This window comes from Dasypus novemcinctus, chromosome 1 (genome assembly GCF_030445035.2).
Source record: "Dasypus novemcinctus isolate mDasNov1 chromosome 1, mDasNov1.1.hap2, whole genome shotgun sequence".
In the NCBI taxonomy this organism is placed as follows: Eukaryota; Metazoa; Chordata; class Mammalia; order Cingulata; family Dasypodidae; genus Dasypus; species Dasypus novemcinctus.
In genome coordinates, this window is record NC_080673.1 from 181796362 (window position 1) to 181816740 (window position 20379).

General features: G+C 38.5%; 1 protein-coding gene and 1 pseudogene across 5 annotated transcripts in view; both read right to left on the reverse strand.

Annotated features, from left to right (window-relative positions):
* STIM2 (stromal interaction molecule 2) overlaps positions 1–20379 on the reverse strand; it is a 159898-nt gene that overhangs the window by 90617 nt on the left and 48902 nt on the right. For all 5 annotated transcript variants that reach the window (XM_071217145.1, XM_058300098.2, XM_004452244.5 and 2 more), the window contains one exon: positions 13182–13312. In XM_071217145.1, coding sequence (XP_071073246.1) covers positions 13182–13304 — 123 coding nt within the window. In that variant the 5' untranslated portion in view covers positions 13305–13312. The remainder of the gene's footprint in view (positions 1–13181; positions 13313–20379) is intronic.
* LOC139438681 (poly(rC)-binding protein 2 pseudogene) lies at positions 2033–3407 on the reverse strand (annotated as a pseudogene).

The following is a 20379-nucleotide window of genomic DNA, read 5'->3' on the forward strand; positions in this document are numbered from 1 at the left end:
ACAAAAAGAAACACAGATTCCCACGCCACTGACAACAGAAGTGGACAAAGACGACGATGCAGCAAAAAGACACAGAGAACAGACAACAGGGGGGAATAAATAAATAAATCTTTTTTAAAAAAACTGAAAAATAATAATAATTTTAAAAAAGTCTTTTTCCTGTACTTCCAAAGACTTGTCCTCTTCACTGATAGTTTTTAGCATTTTATCTTTTTCTTTGGGTGGACCATCACTTACTATTTGTATTGTACTCTTTTTTAATACACTGTACATTTTAATATTTAAAATGTTTTGTCCTAAACTGTTCCTTACATCTGTACCCCATTACTGATACGACAGAGATTCCTTGAATGCAGGAGCTAACAACAGAGGCAAAAAAAAGCAAATACACACCACTTTACATAGCCTATGCATACTGGCTCTGCTTTGGCTGATGGTCTCCTTCAGAGTTTAGCCCTCTTATCATGATGACCAGCCCAAGGTGAATGCACAGCGCAGGGTTGTCTTTCTTACCTGAGCCTGGTGTATATGTAGAGTCTGTTTGTGTTTCCTTGCAGTCCTTGAATCTCCCCCCATCACCCATTTATGGGAATTCAAATGCCCCCTCTATTTCCTATGAATTAGACTTTCTCTCCTTCCTGGATGCTTGATTGTATGACTTAATGTAAATAATCCTTTGCCCCAGGCTGCTTTGACTTAATTGGTTCTTAAACTGCTTTAGCGGTCGGCAATCTGTGTCTACCTACAGGACAAGTTCTGAGAGGGCAAACTTGACAAGTTTCTTGGTTCTGTCTTTCAGGATTCCATCTGCTACACTGGCATCGACATACCAGCATCCCAGTATGCACACAGAGGTTACTCTGTTCCCTCCAGAGGGCAAACTTGACAAGTTTCTTGGTTCTGTCTTTCAGGATTCCATCTGCTACACTGGCATCGACATACCAGCATCCCAGTATGCACACAGAGGTTACTCTGTTCCCTCCAGAACCAGGACAGGGACCCACAATGGGAGTGAAGCAGGCTAGTAAGATAGGGAATAGGTAGATGGATCTGGAACCTGATAAGAAGTCCACATGGACATCAATAACCCCAAGATAGCTGCTGGAAGACCCTCCCCCAAGATTTTGCCACTCAGAAGAAGACTTCCAGAAGCCCCAGATATTCCCTAAGGACTTTATCATTGGGCCCTCCTGGGGGATTGATGGGAGAAATAAGCAATCAAAACTGTGAACAGTTGGAACTCCTCCCCTGCCATTAGCAAAGGGGTGGGGTAATTAACAGTTCAAAAGGTGGCACCGGGCCTGAGTTCTCTCTCTCATTCACACTTGCCTCTGGACCTGAACAGCTGCCTTCTCCCCCACTTGGATTACCACACAAATAAAACCTGGACATTTATAACCTATATTGGGAAATTGTATCCTGTAAATCAGTCCACTTTTATCACTTTTCAGCCCCTTCCTCTCTACCTAGGACCCCTGATCTATTATTTTCTCCCATTTTTCTTACCTCCCTACCTGAGTAAATTCCTGGCCTAACTCACCTGGCGTGCTCTTGAAATTCATTTCTGCAGTATAGCCAAGAGCCTAAACAAAATCCAGTAACAGGAGTGCAGGTGGCCTCCACATTGCACCACAGAGGAAGTGGTGGAGAGGCTGGCAAGGGCACCATGAGCTTTACCTACCATTTTTTTTTTCTATTCACAAAGAAAAAGCTCCAGTCCACCTTTTCATTTTTTTGAAAAATTCCCAACATTACAGAATTAAACTGAAATGTATTAATATTCCACTCTTATATTTCCATGACATGACAAATAGAAAAAATTCATGAGCAAAAAAGCAAACAAACAAAAACCAGGGAGGTTTAAAACAAAATGCAGAGCTCAGCATTAACAGCATTAAAAACTGAACAAAGAAAGGAATTTAAATGCTTTCATTAAAAAATTGTAAGTGGATAATAAAATACGCAGAAACTGAAAATTTACGAACAACTTAAAACCTGGAATCGCTGACTATTCAGAAACTGCAAAGATGGATCATGGGTGGTAGTGAACAGCAGAAAGGAGTACAGATCCATCTGTATTATTCTTGCTGTTCCCCATGCCACCCGTCACCAAGGAAAGCATGACACTGATTAGATATTGAGCCAGGCTAATGCGGGTAGCAGATTCCATGATGGTAACCTATCTATCAGTAGATCCTTCCACTGGATTCGTTTATTAGTCAGCCAAAGGGGTGCTGATGTAAAATACCAGAAATTGGTTGGTTTTTATAGAGTATTTATTTGGGGTAGAAGCTTACAGTCAGAGGGCCCTAAAGATTCCAATTCAAGGTGCCATAAGAGGTACTTTCTCACCCAGACTCTGTTGCCACGTGTTGATACGTGCAGTTTCTCTGAGAGCCCCTGCCCACCAGACAATGGGAACAGGGACTCAATGTCCTACTGACATGGCCCAATCAAAGCCTTAATCATTATTTAATGAAGTAAAAGTGAAACCTCTGAATCCAATACAATATAATGTGCTCAGAGGAGCAGACCAGTTTACAAACAGAATCCAATATCTATTTTTTTAATTCATAAACAATACCAAACTGCTACAGTTCCCAATTTTGATCTATGACCCAGACATCTGACAGCTCTTACTGATTTTGGTGCCTTGACACCCGATTATGAAGCCAATCAAATTGTTAGGAATGGTGAGTTCAAGAGAAGTAGTCTGACCAGATGCATCCAAACATGTACTAAATCCAGTGCTGCCATGTGGCATAGGAAAATGAGACTGTTCCATAGCCAACTGGTGCAGCTTGGTCAAATCTGACTGTGGAATGGTATAGGCCTGACCACCTGCAAAGCTGGCCAGAGAACTGGATGGCTTGGTCCGGTATGGGATGGTCAAGTCCTTCAGGGAGAACTCTAACATAACCAAGCAAATTTGTTTGACATACTCAATGATGATTATGGAATGCCAGCAATAGCGATGGCTTGCTCAGTTGAATAGGCAAGCATATCCTTTGCCACTTGAACCTGAGATCCTCTACTCACTCGTATTTCCTTGATCTTGCAACCACACTTCCCAATGAGAGAGCCGCCCTGACTAGCAGTGACCACCAGCCTCAGGGTGACCCGGATCTCCTGGCAGCTCTGTTCATCTTTATTGAGCTGCTGATGTTCTCTTCCAGTTTGTCAATGTTCACAGCAGACTTTAAAAATGAATTAGTGGTTCTAGTCAAAGTGATAATTCTCTCAGGACAATTCCTTTCTGAGATACTGACATATGGACCACTTTCCTCACGTATCTTCTTAACTGTTTCTCCTTTCTTTCCAATGATAGTGTCAACTTCTTTTCCATGCATAAGTTGTCAAATGGGGAGACTGACATATAATTTACCTTCAATCACACCAGTGCCCATGTACAGCAAAATTCTGGGGAGCTGGACTTTGAATGGTCAAGTCTTTGGTCAGTGGTGAGGGTGAAAGTCAAAAACTGCAGACGTGAGGTGACTGTGGAGAAAAGGGGTACAGGCAGGCAGGGGAAGGGTTGGACCCCAGGGACAGAATAATAGAGGCAGGAGGGAAGGCAAAGGGAAAGTAGTAGGGGGATGCAGGAGGAAGCGTGGAAAGGGGGAAAGAGACCCCGGGGTAGTGGGAAGGAGACTGCACAGGCTGCGGTTGCTCTGGCTGCTCCTTCTGCTGGTCTGCCTATGATTTTTAAAGCTGCAGTTTCTTGATTGCACACATTCAGTCACTGCAACTCTTTTAACTACTTTCCAGAGTTCTGAGGATGATAGCTCTGCCAATTTTGGAAATTGTTCAAACATTCTGTGGGGAGAATGGCAACCTGAAGCAACTTATACCTTATATCTTATTTCATTAATAGAGTAAACTCTACTTCTTAACCATAAGCTTTTAGGTCTAACCATTATTGCAAAATGCTTGTAATTCCATTGAAATGTAAGGCCTTCCATTGAAGTAAAACTTACAGTGCCATGCGTACTTAATTTCTTTAGACAGTGATAAGAGGACATTACACAGGCACACATTTAATATCTGATGATGAGGTTAAGAAAAAGGTCAAAATAATTTATAATTCTAAGAACTATTATTCAACCAAATACATTAAAATAGGCTGTCAAATATCTGCATAAGCTTATTTAATAAACTGTCCATATATTGTACACAATTTTAACTGATCTTTCCTTTGAAGATATTTAAAATGATTAAGTAAAATGTGAGTTTCTAATTTTTCATATTTAAATATTGCAATACTTATAACTCGATATATCAACCAATAACAAGGTACTTTCTATTATATAAATTTCTAAATAAAGAATCTAGCTCTCATTCCAGACTTGAAATTAGCCAATCTCAACAAATTAATTTGTAACTTCTGAAACATGGCTATATAAAACTATTCCAGCTTTAAAAAGTAAAAACATATCTCAGTCTACATATAATACCAGGAGTTAAAAATGCTTTTTGACCTTGAATAAAAGGGGGAAAAGGAAAGGACAAATGAGTTTATATGGCTATGAGTCTCCAAAAAGAGCCGGGAGGTTATCAGAGGGGTCGCCCTTATGCACACCTCAGCAGAGTCCCAGAGACAGATAAAGTAGATACAACCTCAGGTATTGGTTCTTCTGAGGGCTACAGAGACCCACAGGTTCTATGGTCATGGCAGATGGAGTTCAGTGCCATGTCAGTTGGCCCTACTTTGGAGTTTGTGTTTCTGTGTGATGGAGCTGGACTCAGATGTGATCTTTGTTCACAAGCCTCTCCTGCTACTTTTACTGGATCTGTAGTTGGCGCTGCGGTTTAGTGTATACCCAGGGGACCTGAATCTCTGGACTGACCATGTGATAGCCAGGCCCTGAGTCTCAACAGACTTGCAACTCCTACACTCTGGTTTATTGGACTTACCCCACTCAGCTAACATGGAGGTGAAGAAGGTCAATCACCACACCAGGGAGCCAAGAGTGCCTACAAGTGAAAGCAGGAGAATTGCATCCAGCATCCATGTGGAATCTAAGCCCCCTCTTGATATAATGTGGAGTGGACACAAGCATTCCAGGGTCCACAGGATGGAGGAATAGAGTATGGATTAGAGTGGACTTACTGATATTCTAGAAAATGTGGCATTGGTGTGGATAAAGTGACCATAGTGGCTGCTGGGGGTAGGGAGTGGGAGGAAGAGATATGATGTGGGGGCACTTTCGGGACTTGGGAGTTGTCCTGGGTGGTGCTGCGGGGACAGTTACCAGACATGTCCTCCCATGGCCCACTGGGTGGACTATGGAAGAGTGTGGGCTATGGTGTGGACCACTGACCATGAGGTGCAGCGGTACTCAGAGATGTATTCACCAAATGCAATGAATGTCTCATGATGATGGAGGAGGTTGTTGTTATGGGGGGAGGAGTGGGGTGAGGGGAGGGACCTCATATTTTTTTAATGTAACATTAAAAAAACAAAGACAAAAAAAATGTAAAAAAATATTTTCAAACATTGTAAAATACTAAATATCTTAAAATCAACCATATGTGTTTCCCAAATTTCACCATTCGCCCCCCCCAAATATAATCCCTCAGCATTATTATACTTCTTAACCTAAAGGAATGCTATTGAATCCTCTATCACATTATCTAATTACATTTTCTTTAACCATGACATTCTCTAAAGATCAGTTCTTTTATTTTTCTAGTTCATGTAAGAAGTGTGGGTGTTTGAAGTTATATGTACCCAAGACCTAATGTTAAGCCTAATGAAATAAGCCAATCACTAAAAGACAAATACATCATGACCCCAATTATATGACCTAAGCATATTGAGAAGACTCACAGAGCTAGCGTCTAGAAGTTAAGTTATCAAGAGACAGAAAGAGAGTAGTATGGTGAGCTGATGCTCAATATGGGCAAAACCTGTGATAAGGTGGAAAGGGTGGTTTGGAAATGGATGGGGGTGATGGCGGAGCAGGGATGTGAGTGGGGTTGACAGTGCTGGAATGTGAGGGTGAGCAGGTTGGGAGGAAGGGCAGGAGGAAGGAACAGGTGAACTCTGGGAATCTGTAAGTCTGCGGTTGAAACTACAATGGTGGGAATGCTCTTTTGGCAAATATAGCAGAGGAAGATCACTGGTGCAAGGCATCAGCAGTGGGGAGATATGTGAGAAAGGGTACACTTGGGGCATGCTTCTGTGGAATGTGAATGTATTTATCCTGTCATACAATGTCATCTCAGTGGGTGGAGACACACATAAAAAACAAGAAAATATTAAACTCCCATCCTTGGGAGTTCTGCTGTGTTCTCAAATAGAGGGACAAGATCTCTAGAATATATAGGCAGTGCCTAATAAAAGAAAACAGACCAGTATATCAAGCCCTCAATATTTATGCATGTAACTATGAACCTTATTCTTCAAAACTGAAACTTAGTGGTTACCACAGTGTGGCAGTTTAAGATTATTTATGAATCTCAAAAAGAGAAAGATTATGTTTGTAAACTAATCTCTCTAGATGTGATCCCCTTTGATTATACTGGATTCATTTGAGGGGCCCTTGGTTAAATTACCTATTAAGATTAGGGCTTTGATTCAACCATGTCAGTAAGGTGTGACTCAGGTTGAGTCCCTGCCCCCTTGGTGGGCCTATATAAATGGACGCTCATTCAAGATGACACATGAGGATGAGAGAACTTTTGTCATTTTTGATCCTGTGGCCCCAGAAAGAGATGAGCTAGTTACATGATGGCTTACAGCTGATCCCATGGGGCCTTAAGAGGAAGAGGAAGCCCAGGAAGGAGAGATTAGGCAGAGATCGCCCAGCTGCCTTGCTTCAACATGTGTCAGCTGACTTTGGTGAGAAAGTACCTCTTATGATACCTTGGGCTGGACTCTCCACAGCCTCAGGAATGTAAGTTTTTACTCCAAATAAATACTCTTTATGAAAGTCAACAGATTTCTGGTACTTTGCATCTATACCCTTTGGCATATTAAAATACATAGGTTCCAAGGGGAGAGAGTGGAAGAACAGATAGAACATAGGGCATTTTTAGGGCATCAGAATTGTTCTGCATCATTTTGCAATGATGCATACAGGCCATTATATATTTTGTTAAAACCCATAAAAGTGGATGGTGCAAAATGTAATGCATTGACCATGGTTAGTAGCAATGCTTCAATATTTGTTCAATTGTAACAAATGTACCATATTCATGTAATATGTCATTAATAGGGGAAAATGTAAGAGGGGAAAGGAGCAGAATATATGGGAATCCCCAACCCCCCTTTTTTCCCTTATCTTTCCAATGTGACTGTTTTGTAACCTAAAGCTTCTTTGAAAATAAAGTGAAAAATATTAAGACACTGGGGAAACATCCACAAGAAATTGTCAATAAATATAAAAGATAATAGATCTTATGCTGATTAAAGGCACAATGCAAAAAAAATTTTTTTTTCTTTGGCTTTGTTTTTGGAGAGGTTATGGATTGCAGAAGGGTTTCAACTGTGGCAGGGGAGGATCACTGGTGTGGGGTGTCAGTGGTGGGGGCAATGTTGGGGAGAGGTGCATCGGGGGCATACTCTATGGAATATGAATGTGTTCATGTGGTCATGGGGCGCTGTCTTAGTGGGTGAATACTCACAAAATAACTGACAGAATACTGAATTCCCATCCTGGGGAGTCCTGTTACATTCTCTAATAGAGTGGCAAGAATCTCAAGAGTACATGGGCAGTGCCTAGAGAAGGAGGACAGACAAATACATCAGGTCCTTGATATTGATTCCTGTACTTATGAATCTTGTTCTTGTGAAATTGAAACTTAGCCTAGTAATATATACTGCCTAAGAGTCATCTCCTGGAAGCCTCCTGGGTGCTCAATGTGGACTCTCTCTAAGGCAAACTCAGCATATAAGCTCACTGCTTTCCATCCAGTATGGGACATAACTCCTGGGGAAAGGCATCCCTGGCACCAAGGAATTACTACCAAGAGCCAACTAGAGATGCATTTGGAAAAAGACCTTGACCAAAAGGGGGCAATATTAAATACAAATGAGCTTTTATGGCTAAGAGATTTCAAAGTAAGTCAGGAGATTATTCCAGAGGTTACATGTATGCACATCTCAGGAGAATCTCACTGACTGCCACAGTAAACAGTACCTCAAGCAGGGGCTCTAGAGAAATCTAGTCATGATAGGCAGGACAGACAACCCCAGGAAATCAACACACTGTCGATGGGCCTTTCCTTGGTATATATGATAACCTATCTCCCCAGTGTATCAGAATTAAACTCATATGTAATTCTCCTACCATGGTTCTTCTGCCCCTTTTATTTGAACATATAATTTACACTATACCCATTAAATATGTATCCCAGAGACTTAAATCTTTGGTCTATTCATATGACAGTTGAGCCCTGAATCTCAGCAGAGTTGCAACCAACACCTACTCTTCAGTTCATCAGACTCACTCAGGGCAACCAACAAAAGGATGATGATGTACAACCCCTACCCCAAAATAACATAGTATCTACAACCACAAGCAAAACAGTTCCTTCCACCTGACTGATACGATCTGAAGCAGAGGACACCACCATCCCAAAATCTTCAAAACTGAAGAATGAACAAACATAAGGGGGATATGCAGCTACGGACCAAAGCAGACTTATTATTATGGAAGAACTTGTAACACTGATATAAAGACAGTGGTCACCAAAGGTTCTGAGAGAGAGAGAGAGGGAAGAATAGGTGTAGCATGTGTCATTTTGGGGACATTGGAATTGTTCTGCATGACAGTGTAATGACAGATAAAGGCCATTTATATATTTTGCCAAAACCTATAAAATTGTGCAGTGCAAAGTGTAAACCATAATGTATACTACAGACCATGTTTAATAGCAATGCTTCAATATGTGTTCATCAATTGTAACAAATGTACCACACTAATGAAAGATGTTGTTAATGGGGGAAAGAGTGGAAGTGGACAGGGGCAGAGTATATGGGAAGCCTCTATATTTTCAATGTAACATTTATATAATCTAAAGCTTCTTTAAAAATAAAGAATGCAAATAAATAAATTTGCATGCAACTTAATTGCAGAAGACAGGTAAACTCCACAAGCCATTCATCTACTGAACATTAATATACTCTCAGAGCTGAAACAGATTTTACCTGAAAAAAGCTAAGATTGTCACACTGTAATTAAGAAAACATACAATAATTTTTAAAAATCTATTTAGAGAATAATTTCCTTCTACAAAGAGTATTAAATATAACAAATTCTAATACTCCATAACTTACTTAAGTCTAATCCTTAAACATCTATATTGGCAACTCAAATAAACCACTAAAATAATCTTGAGTGGATTAGAAAGAACAATCTATCACTCTTAAACCAGATTATTCTTACTAAAATAGAATCTGATAGCTTTATTGTATGTGTGTGTATATATGGAGAGAAAAATTGATGATGATGATGAAAGAATGAATTATTTAATGGACTATAATAAAAACCAACTAGTTTATGCTGTAAACCAGTAATAGGTGATATTCCATCTATTTCATTTCATCCACTCTTCCTTAGGACCAAAAGAACGTATTTACATACTTCAAATATTTTTGCCATTGGAAATAATGTAAAAGAGGATTCTCTTATAGCCTATAGTTCCAGAAATGAATGAAATAAATTGGTCTATTTGGAACTAAAAGTCAGGATTTTGATTACTGACACTAAGTTCTAACCAAAAGGATTTAACCACAATTAAAAAGAGATTATCCCCAATAAGGGACCAGTGGATAGGGCATCCATCTACCACATGGGAGGTCCGCAGGTCAAACCCCGGGCCTCCTTGACCCATGTGGAGCTGGTCTGCGCACAGTGCTGATGCATGCAGGGAGTGCCGTGCCACGCAGGGCTGTCCCCATGTGGGGGAGCACCACATGCAAGGAGTGCGCCCCGTAAGGAGAGCTGCCCAGCACGAAAGAAAGTTCAGCCTGCCAGGAATGGCACACATGGAGAGCTGACACACAAGATGACGCAACAAAAAGAAATACAGATTCCCGTGCAACCAACAAGAAGCGGACAAAGAAGAACATGCAGCAAATGGACACAGAGAGCAGACAACAGGGGAGCTGGAGGGGGAAGGGGAGAAAAATAAATAAAAAATAAAAAATATAAAAGATTATCTCAATCAATGGAAATCAACTGACACAGAGACATTTAACATAGGATTGAAAAGTTAATATCTGATGTAATAAATAATTAGAAATCAGTTCAAGTTTCTTAAACAGAGAAATACACTACCAGAGTGATATTCATGAGGGACTGGAGAGGAAAAACTCAGAGACAGTAATCTATGGACAAAGTAATTGATACCTAGATTAAAACAGAGCAAGCAAGTAACTAGAGCAGAGAAAAGGTAGTTAGAAAAGAAGAGAGAAAGGATACACTTCAAGAAAAAAAAGACTATTTCAGCAGGGGTAGGCAAACTATAGCTGTGGGCAAAATCCAATCCACTGCCTACTTTTATAAACAAAATTTCATTAGAACACAGCCATGCCAATTAGTTCATGCATTGTCTATGGAGGCTTCATTCTACAATGGCAAGACTGAACGTTATGATAGAGACCATCAGACCCACAAAATCTAAAATATTTACTATCTGCTCCTTCATAGGAAAAAGTCTGCCAACCCCTGATATAAATGAATAAAAATTAAAGAGATGTGGGTCCAAAAGTGCCACTGAATAGTAAGGGATTTAAAACAGGAGAACTGGGATTTTATTTTAGAAATACTAAGTTTAAAGTAAAAGTAAGAGCCCTGTGAAGAAGGCAGGCAGAATGAATATTTCAGGAAAACATACTGGGTAAGAGATGGAAAAATCAGGCGTAAACTGAAAATGGATGAGCCTTCTCATGGTAAATGTTTTACATGGCAGGTCAAGAACTTATCTTTAATCTTGTGACAGGTGGTAGTTTCTCAGGCTTTTCACCCAAAGCACAAGTAATAACAGAAAATATAGGTCAATGGGACCTCTTCAAAACTGAATAATTTTGTACTTCAAAGGACTTTGTCAAGAAGGTAAAAAAGCAGTCCATACAATAAGAGAATATATTTGGAAACTATGTATCCAATAAGGGCTTAATACCCAGGACATATAAAGAAAACCTAAAACTCAACTATAAAAAGACAAATAGTCCAATTAAAACATAGGCAAAAGACTCGAATAGACATTTTTCCAAAAAGGAAATACAAAGGCTAAAAAAGCACATGAAAAGATGCTCAACATCACTGGCTATTAGGGAAATGCTAATTAAAACCACAATGAGATATCATTTCACACCTATTAGATGGCCACTATTAAAAAAAACAAACAAACAGAAAACTCAAATTTTGGAGAGGATGTACAGAAATAGGAAAACTTATTCAATGCTGGTGGAAATGAAGAAAGTTACACCCATTGTAGAAGAAAGTCTGATGGTTCTTCAGGAAGCTAAGTATAGAACTGTCATATGATCCAGCAATTCTGTTGCAAAGTGTACACTCAGAAGAACTGAAAGCAGGTACATGAACAGATATTAGCACACCAATGCGCATAGCAGCATTACTCACAATTACCAAAAATGGAAATGACCCAAGTGTCCATCAACAGATGAATGTTAAACAAAAGGTGGTATATACATACAATGGAGCATTATTCAGCTGTAAAAAGAAATGAAGTCCTGATGAATGTAACATGGATGAACCTTGAGGACATTCTGTTGAGTGAAATAAGCCAGACACGAAAGGACAAATATTGTATGCTCTCACTAATATGAATTAAGTATAATGAGAAAACTCAAGGAATTAATATCTAGAATATAGTTACCATGAGATAGAATAACAGTAGAGAATGGGAAGCAGATGTTTAATTTGTGCAGAATTTTTAATAAGGTTGATTATAAATATTTGGAAATGGATAGAGGTGATGGTAGCACATTACCATGAGTGTAATTAACAATGATGAATTGTGTTTGTGATTGTAGTTAAAGGGATAAATTTGGTGTTGTTTATGTCACTATAAGAAAAGCCAGAGTATTAAACATGTGAATGTATAACACTGTGAACCTTGTTGTGGTCAATGAAAGTGGTTAATAATACAAATGTAAGAATGTTCTCACATGAACTAGAAAAAAAAAAAAAGAACTGATCTTTAAACAATGTCACAGTTAAATAAAATGTAATAGATAATGTGACAGAACATTTGATAGCATTAGATGGTAATATAAAGAATAATATAATTTGGTGCTATGTAAACTAAAAAAGAACATTTTAATAGGGACAAATTCAACAAAGAGAATGAAAAGCTTAAAAATGCCTAAGAAATTTGGTTAGAATGAAACCACAACCGAATAAAGAAAACAACTTCAGTGGAGAAAATAAGGGAGAAAGAAAAGACCAGGAAGAACATGGGAATGCTTAAAAAATAAGAACAGTGGGTTCAGGAGATTATTACACATTGGTGGCCCCCAATGAACCCCATATTTCCTTGTATTCATACCCCTATAAATCCTCTCCCACACAGATTATGAGATTGGCCAAGTGACTTGCTGTAGCCAACTCGACATTAGCAAACACTGACAAGCAGAGGCATGCTAAACATTTGCACATGGGAACTTGTCTTCTTGGTACACTACCACTTGGAAGCGAGCTGTCATGCTATAACAAAACTTGAACTAGAATCCTAAATGACGAGAGACCACATGGAAGAGACCCTAAGGATTAGACAATCTTAACACTTCCAGCCCTAGTAGAGGTCCCAACTGAATTCCACAACCACAAAAATGGTCAGCTGAATCCATCAACCATGAGTTGAATCTGTCGAGAATGAGCTGAAATAATGAACTACTGTATTAAGTCACTTAGTTCTGGGGTGGTTTGTAAAGCAGCAACAGAGAACTGATACAGTAAGAATACAATATATACTTGGAAATCCAAGACCAGAACACTAAATTTTTATAACTGAAGAAACTTGTAGACATAGTAAAAAAATCAGCAAAACCAAGTTATAGAGAGGGTAAAATTAAAGTGTAAAAAGAAAAACTAAAAATGCCGAAGCTGAAGGAGTAATGCAAGGAATACTGGGAAAATTTAAGATTAAAAACTCAGTCAATTCTGAGAATCTTAAGAGAATACCAGGGAAAAAATTCTTTCACCTACTTCATCACTTTCATCAACTTCAATTCCACCATCTTTGTCATCATCCATTTGCTTATGTATTGTTTGAAGAGCTTCCAGACTAAATCTATCTTCTTCTGTAAAGCATGGTGGATTCAGTGACATGCAGGGATCTGAAAGAGAACAATGGGCAATTACTAACTTCCCATACCAAAACACAGGCTATAATTAGAGAATATAATTTAAAAGAAAACCAACAAAATTAAACTTCAGACTAAGTGAAACCAAAGCTTTAGAATGCCTAGCAGAGTATTCTTCACCCATAAAAAGTATAATATACATCCAAAATTAACTAAAAATAAATAATCCAATTTAATTAATAATAGGCAACTGCATAGGACTTATGTCTATAATAATGTCAGGTTCTTCCACATCTTTAAAACATCTTTAACCATTTTCTTCTTATCCAACCTATTATATTTATTCGTTATTCCCTCCCCAAAAGAAGATTTCTCCTCCTCCCAAAAAAGAAAGAAAAAAACTAAAAACCACAGAACACAATGTGCTATTTTTGTATAATTCAGTTTAATTAAATGTAAGTCCTAGGAAAATATCAAAAAGAATATGAGGGAAATGCAGAATATTCCAATGACCTCAAAACAACATTTTTTCCACTTTTCTCTTTAATGAGAATCCAAGAGGTCATATGGCTTTATATAAAATACTAATTTCTTAGGTTCAACAAGGAAAAAGAAAGAAAAAGACTAAATTTTTAAAAATCTTGTTCCTGATGTTTTACTTAATATACATTTATCAGTTAGACCTCTTTTCTTTGGAAAATGTTCTAAAGGAAAGTGTGAATCCTTACATTCAGGTTGCCAAAAACTAACATTTTAGAGAAATGTATAGTTTTTCACAGCTTAAAAATCAGACTAGTGAAAATTACCTCTTGCTGACCCAACTAGTAAACATGCTATATACCAAAAAGAAAAACTACTGCCAACATTTCACTCCAGCCATGATCTGGCTGGTAGACAAATGTGGTATATATGACTTTATATTTTCTCCCCTCAACCCTTCCAGTTTTTTCCCTTTCCAGTCGCAGCAACATTTCATTCCTAAATAGTTAAAAGGCAAGCCTCAAGAACTGGTAGTGAACTTGTACCTGATCAGTGAATCTTGGAACATTGCATTCTTTCAAAGTCCTACTACCCCTCACATGCCTGTCCCAACTGCATGTACACATGCGTTTTTAAAAAACCCTGCTCGTTTTGCCCTGAATGCAGACGATCGAGCTTGGAAAACGCTGTCCCTCCTCCTGTCCCTGAGGAAAAGGACACCACATAAGCCCCCTAAATAAGTGCTCGTCACTCGCCAAGTCAGACTTAACTGAATCCTTCTTTGGTCTGACATAACCATCTCAGTTCTGCAGGGACCTGTCATTTTACACAGCTCCTCACCATACTTTGGACAACAGATCCCAGGAACTTACTTCTACCAAGTCACTAATATTCTATCCTATAAAAAATGCCATCAGAACACATGTAATTCTAGAATTCGTAAAAGTTTATTGTGGTTAGTATGTTAGAACGGTTACCCACAGACTTGTTATCCTTCAACAATAGTTTTAAATTTTAGTCTATCATTCTGGCTTTGTTATGAATTAGCTGTCTCTATTTCACATTATCTTTAAAATAAAGTAAAAGAGCAGCTTAGTAAGGTCTATAAGAGCATAAGAATACCTAATTCTGTGTTTAGGGGAAAAACCTTGCAAGAAAGAAACCAGTACTTGAAAGCCATTAGTAATTCTATTTTCTAAAAAGCATGACAATCTTATATTATTCCACATTCTACTTGTAAACCAAAAGATATTTTGGCAATTTAAAATTTTTAATAGTTTTAACTCACAATTTCATTCTAGTTATTTTAGACTTGGATGGGAAGGAAGCAGAAGAGAAAAAGGAACTCTATGCAAGTGGAAAGTACAATTAATACTTATGTGTGATACATGTATATGTATATATGTATTTAGAATGGCAATCAAGATCTGCTAAAATCTAAGACCTTATACCCATAATGGTCAAATACAATCCCTAATTCACAAAACAGGGAGGGATATGCCTATGAGTTCAAATTCATTTGTAATTATATTGGAAGATACTTAGTAAAAAATAAACTCTCAGGTACCATAATAACATAAAGTAAAAAGATCTGTATATAATGTGTAATTGCCTCCCACAGCCCTATGTTTTTACATTCATTTTATCTTGTTAATTAACATATAAAGTGAAAGTGTTTATTCCAACTGGAATATAAGGAAAGCGCCAATATCAATCACTCTGATTAAACAGGCTTTGTTGTTAAACTCTATAGGAGAGTTAACAGTGAGAGATGCACAAACCTTATAAAGCTTTAAAAGAAAAATAGAAGCAACATATGATCTGAAAAAAATTTCAGATAAAAATAAAATTAACCATTTCTAACTTAAATAAATGTATGTAATAAACATTTATTAACTTATCTAATAAAACACCATCTTTCAAGACCCACTTCAGGATTTAACTTCTCCAATGAAGTCTTTCATAAATACCATCTCCTAATGATCACTTCTTCTCTAAACTCTTCCATTCAACAAATATCAATAGAGCATTTATAACATGCCAGGCTCTGGAAATACCATAGTAAATAAAAGAGACAAAAATCCCTCATAAAACTTACATTCTCATGGGGGAAATAGACATAAGATAAATAAAAGTAAAATATAGCATAGTTAGTGGTGTTGAGGGGAGAAAAAAGGTAAAGGGCAGATAAGAAATGTCAAGGGACTTGAACTTGTCTATTATATCTTTATTCTCAAACCATTCTACCTAGGTGTTCACTTAATGCTGTAGTTTATTAATTGCTTATTGTATTATATGTCTTTTTGTCCATACAACTAAGCTTATGAGCAGGGCGGAGACCATGTTCTCACACTTCTCACATGTTCATAATACCCTGGACATAGCTAGGGCATATGCTAATCCACTGATAAATTCTATTAATTCATACATTAATTTAAATCACAAACTTGTAGTATGCAAGGCAGTGAGAGACCTTAGAGAATGAAGAAACAAAACAGTATCTCTGCATTCAAAAAAAGCTCAAATGAGAAAGAAGGCATGCAGACTTCCAAAATAAATTGTGTTAAATACTGAGAACATTGTCTCATTTATGGGAACACGGAAGAAAAGTACCTAATCCAGACCGGGAAAGAGAAATCAGCAGTAAGTTTTCTAGAAGTAACTCTGGGGAGTTTTAAAAGACTGTAGTTGATAAGCTTAGGAGGAGAGAAAAGCATGCCTAGAAGAATAATAACCATATTTTCAGTGGGAAAAGAGATATAGCAGGTAGGAAATTGATAAAATGGGGTTGGATCTCTAAATGTTCTTTTCTGAATGTTAATTATCCTGCAAATTATGAAAGAACTACAAGGATTTTAAGGAGGAAACTAAACACTCAGATTCATTATGTAAAGATAATTCTGGTGACAGTGGAAGATAGAAGAGATAGAGCCAAGACTGAGAGACACAGCTTTCAGGAAGTGCTACAGTAAATCTGGCAGAACTCCAAGGAAAGGAGAAGGTAGATGATGAAGATTACTCTACGGATTTGTCAAGGTAGAGCAGCGGAAGGAAAGATGGGAGTTAAAGATACGGCAAAAGTGATCTATTTCTCCATATGACATTGTATTTCCTTTTGGTATATGAATTAAGGCCTAGAAATCTAACTTAGAATACTTGTAAATTTTCATCTCTATTACGTGTACAAATGCCTTTTAATTTCTTCTTCAGCTGTTTCCATTCTAGTTTAATTCCACGTAAGTGATTATTTTAACTCAAATTAGCCTAAATTTCTTTTAAAATATACTACCTTTTATAAAAGATTTGTGCCTATAAAGAGTCAGTTATGGAAAGCGGTTGTGGCTCAACTGGCAGAGCATCTGACTACCATATGGAGGGTCCAGGGTTCGATACCCTGACCCATGTGGTGAGCCGGCCCACACACAGTGCTGTCACGCGCATGGAGTGCCATGCCATGCAGGGGTGTCCCCCGCACAAGGACTGCACCCCACAGGGAGAGTCATCCCATGTGAAAAAAGCGCCTGGGTGCCGCACACACAGAGAGCTGATGCAGCAAGATGACACAACAAAAAAAGCAACACAGTTTCCTGGTGCCACATGATGAGGATGCAAGTGGACACAGAATACACAGCGAATGGAAACAAAGGCAGACAACGGGGCGGGGGGGGGGGGAGAGGAGAGAAATAAATAAATCTTTAAAAAAAAAAGTCAGTTATAACAGTTTAAAACACAAGTGCTAAAATAACAAAATCATTCTTTGCCAACTTTTCATACACACCTACTTAAGCTACCCAAAATGTACTAATATCATGTACTCCACAGTCTGAACATGTTTCTCATCTAAACAGAATCCATTTGCTCATTTAAATATAAGCAATGCCTGTAATGTGCTAGGTCCTGTGCTTGGTGCTAGACATACAATGATAATGACAAAGATTTATTTCTTCCCCCAGGTCTCCTCACCTTATGTCATATGCAACACAGCATGATATATCTTTTTACCATTACTCACTGAACGCTTTCTTTTCTTTTCACTGAAGCAAGAGTAGCACTTTCCACTGAGGAAAAAGGAATCAGGTGAAATTGAATGAGACCTAGCCAAAGTCAGCAATCAACACTATTCTTAAGATCCACCTTGCTATCTTTTACTCAAAGCCAGGCAAATGCTAAGTGTGATTCCACAGAAATAAGGTTAATTGAATCAAAATTATTTCACCCAATAAGAAACATCCACTATATTCTAGAAACAAATGGTATTTTGTGTACATAATTTAATTCCTTCAACCCTAGTGGGCCAAGACTATGATTTTTAGATAAGGAAATGAGACTCACAATAACCCTGCTTAAGATCACATGCCTAGAATGTGACAGAACTGGAATTCAAAGCAAGTATTCCAGACTCCAAATTCATGCCCAAGTTTAAGTATAATGAACATAAATGGGACAGTGCCACCAGGGTCAAGAAATAATAAAATACTACTATTTTAGATCTGCCAGGACCTGACTAAGAAGACAACTCTCCTAACCCTATACCTGGGTGAAGGCATTCTCTTTAGGCTGAGAACACCAAGAATCATAAATGTGTTCCATGGAAGGGGATCACTGCCACTTCAGGAATAATATTCAAAATCTAGAATACATACATTTAAAAATGTCTTATAACCCTACTTGGTCATAAAATTATTTTTGGTATATTTTAAAAGATGGGCCTATTTGGAGTGTACGGAAGGCTTTCCTTTCTGAATACCCTCCATCAACTAAGGATTTCATATTAATAAAAGTGCATGCTAAATTAATGGGGAACTCAGACGTTTACTATGAGCTCCTCAGTCACAACATCTGGGGACTACTACCAGCATTCAGCAAGTAGGAGTCTACAGATGCTAAAGAAACGACAACGCACAGGCCAGTCCAACACAACAAAGAATTGTCCCCCACAAAATGCCAACAGTATTCTATATTGGGAAGAAGAAAATACTATTAATACTGAATAATTGGTGGAAGAGCAATAGAACATAAATCTGTTAAGTCAGCTTAGCACAAGTCAGTGAAGGGCAAGGAAGAACTTCAAGAGGAGTCTAATAATAGAAGCCACTGATGATTTTTAAGTAGAATGGAGACATTACTTCAACTTTGAGAATAAAGGGGTCAACTCAGACTGGCAGAATATCTCAGCCTACATGTAATATCAGGTGTTAAAAACTGCTTTTTGATTTTGGATAAAAGGGGGAAATGGGAAGGACAACTGAGTTTATATGGCTATGAGTCCCCAAAAAAGTCGGGAGGTCATCAGAGGGGTGATGTTTATGCACGCCTCAGCAGGGTACCAGAGACAGCCAAGGTAGATGGAAACCCAGGTGCTGGTTCTCCTAAAGGCTGCAGAGACTCACAGGTTCTAATGTCATAGCAGATGGCACTGGAGTTCAGGGCCATGTCAGCTGGCCCTACTTTGGAGTTTGTGTTCCTGAGTGTGATGGAGTTGGACTCAGATATGACCTTTCTACACATGCCTCTTCTGTTACTTTTACCGGACCTGTGGTTGACATTTGGGTTGGTGTATAGTCAGGAGATCTGAATCTCTGGACTGTCCATGTTATGGCCAGGCCCTGGGTCTCAGCAGACTTGCAGCTCCTATCGTCTGGTTTGTTGGACTTACCCTGGCCAGCTGACAGGGAAGTGGAGAGGGTCAACCACAACACCAGGGAGCCAAGAGTGCCTACAGCTGTAAGCAGGAGAATTGCATCCATTATCCATGTGGAATCTAAGGCCCCTCTTGATTTAGAGGGGGACTGGACATAACCATCCCAAGGTCCATAGGATGGAGGAATAGAGTATGGATTAGAGTGGACTTACTGATGTTCTGCAGGGAAACTATTGTGATTACTAAGGGAAAAAATTGTAATAGTGATGTGGAGAGGGTGATCACGGTGGCTGCTTATGGTACAAAGATGGAAGAAGAGATATGGTATGGGGGCATTTTCAGGATTTGGAGTTGTCCTGGGTGGTGCTGCAGGGATGGATAGTGGATGTTGTGTGTCCTGCCGTGGCCCACTAGGTGGACCGGGGGAGAGTGTGGACTACAATGTGGATCAGTGCCCATGTGGTGCAGCAGTGTTCCAGAATGTATTCGCCAAGTGCACTGGATGTGCTGCGATGATGGAAGAGGTTGTTGATGTGGGAAGGGTGGAGGGTATATGGGGACCTCATATTTTTTTAATGTAACATTTAAAAGAAAATAAAGAAGAAAAAAATAAAAATTAAGGAAAAAAAAACCATTATAGTACCTGATATATAGGTGGCATTCATACTATATATTGAACAAACGAATCTGGGCTCTTAATGTTACTTACAGCAGCTAAGATTTATTTAGAGCTTATCACATGCTAGAACACCAAAGGAATAAGGGAAAGTTGTAACTGGATGGGTATACACAAAAAAGCAGTTGGATGAGTCCAGGAGCTCTCATTTCTGCTCAGACATTTGAAAAGTTAAACAATAGTTAAAGGAGATAGACCTTACCAAGAGAGGGATGAGACACCACTGCAGATGTATCTAACTATGGCTTAAGTATTATATTGAAAAGAAAATAAAGGGACTTTGCTGTAAACCCTTCTGACTGA